At 54.5% G+C, this 11,487-nt stretch overlaps 1 protein-coding gene across 2 annotated transcripts in view; it reads left to right on the top strand.

Annotated features, from left to right (window-relative positions):
* Nucleotides 1-5,281: 5,281 nt before the first annotated feature.
* The window catches only part of MFHAS1 (multifunctional ROCO family signaling regulator 1), a 116,959-nt gene continuing 110,753 nt past the window's right edge, over nt 5,282-11,487 (top strand). For both annotated transcript variants that reach the window (XM_074950256.1, XM_074950257.1), the window contains exon 1: nt 5,282-8,516. In XM_074950256.1, the coding sequence (XP_074806357.1) occupies nt 5,282-8,516 (3,235 nt within the window). The remainder of the gene's footprint in view (nt 8,517-11,487) is intronic.

The following is an 11,487-nucleotide window of genomic DNA, read 5'->3' as shown; positions in this document are numbered from 1 at the left end:
TGTGCTCAGTGCACTCCCACCCTCAGCTCAGTGCAGAGAGAGAGGAAGAGAATGGGCCAGAACCAGGGAGAAGGTAGGTACCCACTCTATGTGGGCAGGGCCGGGACCCCAGACCGGCAGTGGGCTGAGCAAGTCCAGCAGCCGGGATCCCGGCTGGCAGGAGCTGGCAGATGGAACCCCTGAGTGGAAGCGGGCTGAGCCGCTCAGCCCACTGCCGGTCTGGGGTCCCGGGCGCCAGCCCCGCTCAGCCCGCTGCCGGTCTGGGGTTCTGGCTGTCAGCCCCTTGCCAGCTGGGGTCCCGGCCGCAGGCCCCACTCAGCCCACTGCTGGCCTAGGTGAACAGAACCCCAGACCAGCAGCGGGCTGAGTGGGCCGGCGGCATAAGATCAACATTTTAATTTAATTTTAAATTAAGCTTCTTAAACATTTTGAAAACCTTGCTTATTTTACAATACAACAATAGTTTAGTTATATAATATATAGACTTTTTAATAGGGAGAGAGATCTTCTAAAAAACGTTAAAATGTATTACCGGCACGTGAAACCTTACATTAAAGTGAATAAATGAAGACTTGGCACACCACTTCTGAAAGGTTGCCAACCCCTGTTTTAAACTGATAAGAACAGATTTTAAAAGTTTATTAAAGCTAATGTTTAAAATCAAATTTACACAAGTTAAGAGGGAAGGTATTGTACATCTGGGGTCAGGCTTGAGTTTTGAGGGATTACAAGTATTGGTTACAAGATTCACGGGATACATACATAGCACATAACCAGCATAGACCCAGATCGGGTTGTGGGAGTTTTTAAAACGTCTGTGGATAAGTGGTCTCGGGTACGCCACCCACTGAATGTATTTAGAGTCCGAGTCAGTATTGGTGTAGTGAATAAATACATGGGTGGGGTTCATCAGGGGAGGAAGTGGGTTATTTCCCTGACTGGTGTTCTCGATTACTCAACCTGGTACTGACGGTGTCCCATCATGTGTAGATGTCTCTGGACCACCTGATGTGTGGGACACTTTTATCTTTGCCAAATAACATCTCCATTTCCTGGCTTTTTTGTTTTAAGCCAGATCTCTACTGATATTTTAAAGGCACAAGCTAAAATCATGTTTGTTTTTTTTCTCTCTTCAAAACACGGGCATTGACTTGAAAATCACAAATATATTTTAAAGCACACTAGTTGAAAAATCAGTTCATCCTTGGAAGCGTTGGCACCAGAACAGGACACAGTATCGAATACTGGTCGCACTGATGCCATATATGGTGGTAATACCACCTCGTGGTTCCTATTCAATATTCTCCTGTTTATTCATCCAAGGATCACATTTGCTATCTTAGTTACGGCACCACATGGGGAGCTCATGGTCAACTGCTTTCCATCATAACTCCTAAGTCCTCTTCTGAGCCACTGTTTTCCAGAATGCAGTCCTCTTTCCATGGCCTACACTTTTGGTTCTTAGATTTATGAACTTACAGTTAGCCCACCTTACCATATGATCCAGATCTCTCTGTATGACTGATCTGTCCTTCTCACTATTTACCATTCTATCAATCTGTGTGACAGCTCCTAACTTTCCCAGAAATGATTTTATATATTCTTCCAGATCAGTGGTGCCAACTCCACATGGCAGGAAGTTGCCAGAGAAGCCCTGGAAAGTCACTAGATGTTGCTAGTTAAGCATTCAAAAAGCATCAAAAATGTCACACAACAAAATGTCCACAGAATTCAATGGCGAATTCTCTGTCTATATCAACCTGTGCTGGGCAAGAGGCCACTCCCAGCTGCTGAGCAGAAAGCAGCGGCAGTGCCGGGCGCTCCCTCTCCGGCTGGATTGTCTGGGCAGCTGAGTTTATTTTGTTATCACTGACGGGCTCTGTTGGTGTCTCTTAGTTGGGAGGGGACTGGCAAGTGGTTTCTGGTTGTCCTAGTTACACGGGGCAGGGCTGGGGTCCCCCTTACTTCTTAACCTGGCACTGGGCTGCCTGGGTGGTGGGTGAACCCCTAGCATGGGGAGGTGGGTAGCTCCCCAGCCCCGCCCCTTCCACTTGAGGTCCTGCCCCGTCTGCGCCCACTGGAGCCCAGCCGCCACTGTAGCCGCTGGCCCCTGCCCAGTGCCCCCAGCCCCCCCCCCCGCACTGTGGCTGTTGGCCCCTGCTCCAGGTTAGCGCCCCCCAAAGCGCTGGGCAGCGTGGCCCAGCCTCCCCAGGTCATGCTGCCCGGCCTGACCCCTGGACGGCTGGCCTCCCTCGCCCCAGCACTTAGTGGGCAGGCAGGCAAGCAGCTTGGCCAGAATGCCTCCAGCCTCGGGCAGGCGTCGTGGCCAGAGTGCCCCCAGCTCCAGCGCTGGGCAGGCAGCAAGGCCCCAGCGCCAGGAGGATGAGCGGTGTGGGGCGGCCCCCAGGGTGCACCCCGGCCCCCAGCGTGCCTGCTCCAGGGAACAGCAGGCAGGATGGAGCCTGGGGGTGGAGCATGGGTGGGGGGACGTCAGGCTGTTTGGGAAGGCAACGTCTTCCCGTGCCTATGGTACCCGCCGCCCATGCTGGGCTGCCCCTCTAGCTCTGCCGTCAGGGCTCTGCTCCCTGGGGGTGCAGCCTAGATTCCCTTAGACCAAACTGCCCCTCTTGGGCAGCGAGGAATGAGTTCCACAGGAGCGTTTTCTTCAGGCAATGGCTGCTCTGGGGGAGGCAGGTTCACTTTGCCCAGGACAGCTCATCCCCATAGAGGCTAAGGGAATCTGGGCCATGCCCCCAGAGAGCAGAACCCCAAAGGGAGGGCTGGAGGGGCAGCCAAATGTCAGCCCTGCCCTGTGTAACCAGGACAGCCAGAAAGCCCTTGCCAGCCCCCTACCAGCCGAGAGGTGCCAACAGAACTGGTCAGTGATAACAAAATAAACTCAGCTGCCAAGACCATCCAGCCGGAGAGGAAGCGCCCAGCATTGCTGCTGCTGCTTTCTGCTCAGCAGCTTGGAGTGTCCTCTTGCTAGAGCAGGGTGAGCGCAGGAGGTAGTAATAGGGGCAGGTTCAGCAGAGTCCCAAGGACTCACTCACAAGCCAGCTTCTCCTTGGAGAGGGATTTTGATCAGTTAATGTTTCAGCGGACAAAGGCTCAAAGATCTGTTGACAAATAAGAACATAAGAATGGCCACACTGAGTCAGACCAAAGGTCCATCTAGCCCAGTATCCGATCTTCTGATAGTGGCCAATGCCAGGTGCCCCAGAGGGAATGAACAGAACAGGACAATGATCAAGTGATCCATCCCCTGTCACCCATTCCCAGCTTCTGGCAAACAGAGGCTAGGGACACCATCCCTGCCCACCCTGGCTAATAGTCTTTGATGGACCTATCCTCCATGAATTTATCTAGTTCTTTTTTGAACCCTGTTATAGTCTTGGCCTTCACAACATCCTCTGGAAACCGGTTCCACAGGTTGACTGTGCGTTGTGTAAAGAAATGCTTCCTTTTGTTTGTTTTACACCTGCTGCCTATTAATTTCATTTGGTGACCCCTAGTTCTTGTGTTATGAGAAGGAGTAAATAACACTTCCTTATTTACTTTCTCCACACCAGTCATGATTTTATAGACCTCTGTCATATCCCCCCTTAGTTGTCTCTTTTCCAAGCTGAAACGTCCCAGTCTTATTAATCTCTCCTCATACGGAAGCCATTCTATATCCCTAACCATTTTTGTTGCCTTTTTCTGAACATTTTCCAACTCCAGTATATCTTTTTTGAGATGGGGCGACCACATCTGCACGCAGTATTCAAGATGTGGAGGTACCATGGCTTTATATAGAGGCAATAGGATATTTTCTGTCTTATTATCTATCCCTTTCTTAATGATTCCCAACGTTCTGTTTGCTTTTTTGACTGCTGCTGCACATTGAGTGGATATTTTCAGAGAACTATCCACAATGACTCCCAGATCTCTTTCTTGAGTGGTAACAGCTAATTTAGACCCCATCATTATATATATGTGGCAAAAGTCACTCTCCCACCCCTAGCAGTTGGGGTGCAGAGAAAGTGACAGCCTGATTCTACAACCCCTGTGTTTCAAAGTGGGATTTTCCCCCTTGTTATGTTGCATGTGAATCTTACTGTCCTGTATGAACACTGTGTGTACCCCAGTTTCCCTGTGTGCTGCACCAAAGCCTAGGTGGTGGGAATTGGGTGTGTGACTATTGTTGGGGCCCTCAGGGCAGGTGAGACTGCTCCAGCTGTCTGCAGGTAAGCTATGGCCGCTGCCCTTCCTAACCTGAGAACCAGAGGGGGGATGCGACCAGGTGACACCTTGCCTGGGAAGTAGGACAAAGACCGAAGGAGGAGCAATGGGCATGTCAGAGCCCAGGCAGCAGGGTCCAGGGCAGTCTGCCATGCGGGGCTGCAGGAGAGGGGAGTCCAGGGTGTCTGGGGTTCTCCTAAGATGGACTTGGCTGAAAATCACTGATTTCTGTGCTATGGTGTGCTCCTGTGGACTAACAAACCTTCGGTTTTAGTCGCTGGCTGAGAGTCATGGCTGACTGCGGAATTGGGGCGCAGGGCGCGCTGGCTTCCTCAGGAGCCCTGCCCAGCCCAGGCGGGCTCGCTGCGGGAAGCGCACGGTGACACCGGGATGCTGAAGGCGCTGAGCTCAGACCCGGGAGGCCCGAAGCCGGACAGGCGCCGGCCCTGAAGACACTGCGCTCAGAGCAGGGAGGCTCGCTCAACCAGAGCCCTGACCGGCCTCATTCAGCGCAGTTCCCGAGCATCGCCGGGGGGCTCCCTGACACTGCCTAAGTCCAGGGGACCAAGGCTGCGCCGTGAACCCAACAGCCTGGCGCCCCCGGCCGAGGCGCTCGCTGAGGAGACCGCAGGCGGCGGCGCTGCTTTGCAGGCAGGCTCCTCAGCCCGGGAAGGGGGCGGGGCGCCGGATCCCGAGCAGCTGGGGCGCGGGGCGCCGGGGCGGCCGGGGTGCGGGAGGCTGAGCCCGGGCTGGGGTGAAGGAGGCGGGAGGGGCGCAGCTCCCAGGGCCGGGGGACGGGGGCGGCGATTGGGGCCCGGCCCATGTCCCGCCTCCGGCAGGGGGCGGGCCGGCCTGGGCCCCTCCCCCGGCGGGGCGGCGCAGCGCGGCGCGGCGCGCCCCTCTCCCGGAGCCGGCCGGGCGCGGAGCATGGGGCTGGCGGCTGCCGAGGCGCCGGCGGGCTGGGGAGGGCCCGGCCCGGCGGCGAGAGGGGGCTGCGCCGAGCGCTCCGCGGCCAGGCCCGGCCGGTAGGGCAGCCGCACTCCCGCCCCGGCGGGCCATGGCCGAGCCCGAGCCCCCCGCGGCGGCCCGGCGGTGGCGAGACGCCGCCCTGCGCGCACGGAAGCTGCGGAGCAACCTGCGGCAGCTGAGCCTGGGCCCGCGCGAGGAGCCGGAGCCCGCCGGGCCGCCCGCGCCGCGCCGCCCGCCGCTGCCCGCCGGGCCGGGCGAGCCGGCGGCGCTGAGCCTGAGCGGGCGCGGCCTGGAGGAGCTGCCCGAGGGGCTGGGCGCCGCGCTGGGCGGCCTGCGCGTCCTCAGCCTGCGCAGGAACCGCCTGTCCCGGCTCCCCGCCGCGCTGCGCCACCTGGGCCGCCTGGCCGAGCTCGACCTCAGCCACAACCGGCTGGGCGGCCTGGGCGACGGCGAGGCGCTGGCGCCGCTGCGGGAGCTGCGCAAGCTGAGCCTGAGCCACAACCAGCTGGGCGCGGACGGCGCGGCGCTGCCCGGGCGGCTGGGCGCGCTGCGGCGGCTGGAGGAGCTGGACCTGAGCTTCAACCGCCTGCGCCGCCTGCCCGAGGCGCTGGGCCGCCTGCCGCGGCTGCGCTCGCTGGACGTGGACCACAACCAGCTGCCCGCCTTCCCGGCGCCGCTGTTGGAGCTGGGCGCGCTGGAGGAGCTGGACTGCTCCGGTAACCGGCAGCTGCGCGTGCTGCCCGAGGGCATCGCCGCCTTGCGCTGCCTCAAGATCCTGTGGCTGAGCGGCACGGGGCTGGGCGCGCTGCCCGAGGGGCTGTGCCAGCTGGGCGCCCTGGAGAGCCTCATGCTGGATGGGAACCAGCTGCGGGTCCTGCCCCCCGGCTTCGGCCGCCTGCAGCGCCTCAAGATGCTGAACCTCTCCTCCAACCTGCTGGGTGAGTTCCCTGAGGCCGTGCTCGCCCTGCCCAGCCTGGAGGAGCTCTACCTGAGCCGCAACCAGCTCCCCTTGCTGCCTGCCCGCCTCTGCCAGCTGCACCAGCTCCGCACCCTCTGGTTGGACAACAACCGGATCCGCTACCTGCCCGACTCCATTGTGCAGCTGCACAGCCTGGAGGAACTCGTGCTGCAGGGCAACCAGATCGCCATCCTGCCCGAGGGCTTTGGGCAGCTCTCCCGGGTCACCCTCTGGAAGATCAAGGACAACCCGCTCATTCAGCCCCCTTACGAGGTTTGCATGAAGGGCATCCCCTACATTGCTGCTTACCAGCAGGAGTTGGCCCACTCCCAGCCTGCTCTCAAGCCCCGGCTCAAGCTGGTCCTCATGGGCCTGAAGGATGCTGGCAAGACCTTGCTGAGAAGGTGCCTGATGGAGGAGGAGAGGCAGAGAGACTCTCCCCTGGCTGCAGCTGGCAAAGATGGTGGGAGAACCCAGCAGCAACAAGACATCACTCTGGGCCTGACTCCTGAAGGTGGTGGGAAAATACAGCTAGGACACAGCCCCATCACTGAGCCCCGAGATGCTTCGACTTCAAAAGGCTCCTCGGTAGGACATACCTGCATTGAGCAGCAGGACCCATGGCTGTCCCCGTCCCTTAAAGTTGCTGGGAAAATCAAGTTAGAGCACCAGGACGTCTGCCCGTCTCCATCCCCAAAAGTTAATGGGGAAGCCCAGATAGGACACTTCCCCATGCTGCTGGAGCGAGATGCCACCCTAACGCCATTGGTAGCAGGCCTGACCGGCACCAGACAGGGTATCGAGGTGACGGACTGGACGGCAGATGCAGAGAGGGGTCTGACCTTCATTGTGTATGAGCTGGCGGGTGACCCTAGCTACGACGTGATCCAATCCTTCTTCCTTTCGCCGGGAGCCTTGTATGTGCTGGTGGTGAACCTGAGTGCCTACACCCCACATTGCTTCTACTCTGCAGTGGGCTACTTCCTGCACTGGCTAGGTGCCAAAGTGCCCCATGCTGTAGTGTGCATGGTGGGCACGCATGCTGACCTGTGTGCTGAGCGGGAACTGGAGGAGAAGTGCCTGGACATCCACCACCAAATTGCCCTTCAGGAGAAGCGGGATGCCGAGGGACTCCAGAGCTTGGCCCAGCAGGTGGACAATGCCCTGGGACAGGACTTTGACCTGCGTTGCTCCAGCCCCCACACTGCCTTCTATGGGGTTTCAGACAAGAACCTGCGGCGCAAGAAGGCCCAGTTCCAGTATCTGCTCAACCACCGGCTGCAGATCCTCTCGCCGGTGCTGCCCATTAGCTGCCAGGACCACTACCAGGTGCGCCGCCTGCGGGACAAGCTTCTGTCAGTAGCTGAGCACCGGGACATCTTCCCAAACCTGCACCGGGTGCTACCCAAGTCCTGGCAGGTGCTGGAAGAGCTGCACTTCCAGCCGCAGGCTCAGCAACTGTGGCTCAGCTGGTGGGATTCGGCACGGCTGGGCTTGCAGGCGGGCCTGACCGAGGACCGACTCCAGAGCGCCCTGTCCTATCTGCATGAAAGTGGCAAGCTCCTGTACTTCGAGGAGCATCTGACTCTGCGGGAGTACGTATTCCACAATCTGCCTGGGCTCATTGACATCCTCAATGTCTTCTGCCAGCGGGACACCACGGTGCTGCTCCAGAAACTGCTCAGTGACACCCATATAGATGAACTGAGAACCACCCAGCTCCACCACTATGTGGAAGGGTTCCTGCTGCATGGGCTTCTTCCTGCCCATGTTATCCGCCTACTTCTCAAACCCCATATCCAGAGCCGGGAGGACCTGCAGCTTATCCTGGAGCTGCTGGAGAAAATGGGGCTCTGCTACTGCATCAATAAGCCCAAATGCAAACCCCTGAATGGGGCCACTGCCTGGTACAAGTTCCCCTGCTATGTGAAGAACGAGGTGCCCCATGCAGAGGCATGGATTAATGGTACCAACCTGAGCGGACAGTCTCTTGTCATTGAACAGTTGCAGATCGAATACACCTTCCCCTTCATTTTCCCATCTGGGTTATTTGCACGCTACAGTGTCCAGATTAACAGCCATGTGGTTCAGCGGTCCGATGGCAAATACCAGATTTATGCCTACAGGGGGAAGGTACCTGTGGTGGTGAGTTACAGGCCTGCTAGGAGCACTCAGCAGCCAGATACTCTGTCTATTGCTAGTCACGCATCTCTACCAAATATATGGACAGCCTGGCAAGCTATTACCCCCTTAGTGGAAGAACTGAATGTACTGCTTCAAGAATGGCCAGGTCTGTACTACACTGTGCACGTCCTCTGTTCCAAGTGCCTTAAAAGAGGATCGCCAAACCCATACGCTTTTCCAGGTAAGGTGCGATTCAGCTTGGCTTTAGCAGCCTTTACATGATTTCAATATCACTCATTCTTCCAGAGCACTGGTTTTCAAAGCTGTTTGGTTTTTGGGTAACTTTTTGGGGGTAATTCTCTTCCCAGCCTAATTCCATCCCTTCCCTACAACTACAGTACGTGGTTACATGAGGGAACATTAGTATGGTCTGAACGAAACAGGATCAAAGTAAACTTAATTTGAGGTGTGCGGCTGCTGCATGGTCATATTTCCCTTTGTCCCCTCTTTTCTAGCTGTATGGTCTATTTTTGTCCCTCAGGGTAGGGTCTTCAGGGAGTAAGACTTAACCCCCAAGTTGCCTGTGCTCCCTACTCTGCATTTTTGTGTTCACATTTTATTGCTTCCCCTTCACTTTGGGGCTTTCTGTAACTCAGTTGTGTTTGAATTTACATACTCAAAAAAACAAAAAAGGAAGCTATGAATGCAAAGAAGGTTTTTATTTAATTGATTTTTTTGTTTAAAAAAAGCCTTCAGAAAACCTCAAATTCCTGTCTAGATCTAGGAGGAATAGTCACTTCCTGAATACTGAAGGGTGCTTCATCATCTTTGTTAAGCAGCTCTGCAGACCACCTAGAAGTGAGTCTCAGACCTTGGTTTGAGAGCCATTGTTTGGAGAATAACTCCGAAACATTTTTTAAAACAAATTTTCATTGATGCTTTAAAATATATGTGAAACTTTAAAACAGGGGTGGGCAAACTTTTTGGACTGAGGGCCACATTGGGCTTGCGCAACTGTATGGAGGGCCAGGCAGGGAAGGCTGTGCCTCCCCGTACAGCCTGGCTCCCGCCCCCTATCCATCCCCTCCCACTTCCCACCCCCCTCAGAACCCCCAACCCATCCGACCCCCTGCCCCTAACTGCCCCCCGGGACCCCACCCCCCTCAGAACCCTCCTGCTCCCTGTCCCCTGACTGCCACGACCCCATCCACACCCTTGCCCCAACTGCTCCCTGGGACCCTATCCAACTCCCCCTGCTCCCTGTCCCCTGACTGCTCCTCGGGACCCGACTGCCCCTTATCCAACCCCCCCGCTCCCCACCCCCTTACCATGCTGGAGCCAGCCACGCTGCCAGGCTGCCCGACAGGAGCGGTGGGTCAGAACGCTGCCCGCGCAGCGGCATGACTGCGGGAGAGGGGGACAGCGGGGGAGGGGCTGGGGGCCAGCCTCCCTTGCTGGGAGCTCAGGGGCCGGGCAGGACGGTCCCGTGGGTCATAGTTTGCCCACCTCTGCTTTAAAACCAGTGTTTGAAAGAGGTGATAGTTATCACAATAGTACATATCTAGGTAATGGAAATTTTCAGATGGCCTCTGGTTTAGATTCTGTTCCATTTAGTACGTATGCAGATGCTGCTATCTCACTTCATAGAACTGTTGCCACCTTTGCTACTGCAGCCTCAAAGAGAACCAGAAAAGGATGCATTAGCAATCGTGCATATGCTGGCATAAAATCAAAGTAAACTCTCGACCTTAAGCAATGCTCTGAGATTTCTTGCTCTCTTCCCCCCTCCCACAATAATGAAAGTACTTTGCAATATATTTTATTTATAAAGATTTTTAATTGGAAAGGAGGTGGAATAGTACTTAAACTGAGGATAGTGGGGCTGCTGCTTCAGCTCATGTGGTATAATGTGGACAACTTAAACATTTCTTAAGCTCTTCAAAGCAGAGAGCTGCTCGTTGTGTCCCAGCCTATGTCCTGGCACAGTCACTTACATCTCTGACTCAGTGTATTATTAAGTTATGTAAGTGACTGAAGGGAGAGCGTGAGCTTCCATTTCTGTGAGCCGTTGATAGCTATTTAAATATGACGTGCATACCTGGACTTGTGTGGACACACAATACAGTTTTCCTTGACTGCTGACCAATCTGGTGTTTACACTAAATTGAATTAATTAAAAGCAAAGCAAAAAAATTAACTGCAAAAAACATAAGTAAAATGCACAAATAACAGCTGTAAGCACTGCCTGCATCTCGGTCTGGTGGGTGTTCGCTAACCCTCCCCCATGATCCATCCTGGTCCCTGCTTGGGCCAGCAGTGATAATTCCTGGGCTGTAACTGTAGTGTTGATAAATGGAGAACTACGCTTCCAGCACTTATCAGGTGAACTAAATGCATCTAAAAATCAAGTACAAAGGAAAACCTCTCTCTCTCTCTCTCTCTCTCAATATTGGCAACAGGTGTTGAGTACTCTCCATCAACCTGAGTGGGAGGCATAACAAAACCCCCTCTCAGACCTAAAAAATCCCTTTTCCTCTTTGTGTCTCCTGAAATTGTTGCACTCTGATTTTTCCCCGACTTCTTTTTCTTTTGTAGCTGTGTGAAAGAGTGCATTAATTGAAATCTCAGTTGGAATCTGTATGTGTACGCAAGAAACTCGCATCAGTAATACTGATAAATTGTGTGTGTTACTCTTTTGTGTGAATGCTTTGACTAGTTAAAAGGTTGCTTGGAATGGCTCCTGTATGTTCATAGAATCTGTTGCAACTCTAAGAGGATTTAGATATTGTAAGTGAAATACTTTCTTCTACTTGGAAAACTTTAACAGGATCAGTCTTTAGTTTGAAATAGATTAAAAATATTTGAAATTTGTATCGTATGAACCAGAAAGACTGAGAGATATGGCAGCTTTTTGTTCAGTTAAGAATTATTACAAGGCAAAAGAGTATTCCACACTCTGTAGGTTAAAACGTAATTTTGGACACCCAAGAAAACAGTATGTCCAGATTTTCAAAATTGCCCAAAGCCAGGATCCAGGGTTATTTGATTTTCAAAAAGCTATGCACCTGGCAGGGCCCATTGACTCAAAGCTTCTACTTTTTTTAAAGAAGTTGGTCTCTGCGTTTTACTACAGAGGTTGTAATGTGTGTGTTCTTTTTCTTCTGATTGTGTGAAATGATATGCTGTCGACAAAATTCAAGTATTGTTTTCTT

The sequence above is a fragment of the Natator depressus genome, chromosome 4 (genome assembly GCF_965152275.1).
Source record: "Natator depressus isolate rNatDep1 chromosome 4, rNatDep2.hap1, whole genome shotgun sequence".
Taxonomy (NCBI): Eukaryota; Metazoa; Chordata; order Testudines; family Cheloniidae; genus Natator; species Natator depressus.
Note: the sequence above shows the minus strand (reverse complement) of the source record. Positions and strands in the feature narration are given on the sequence as shown.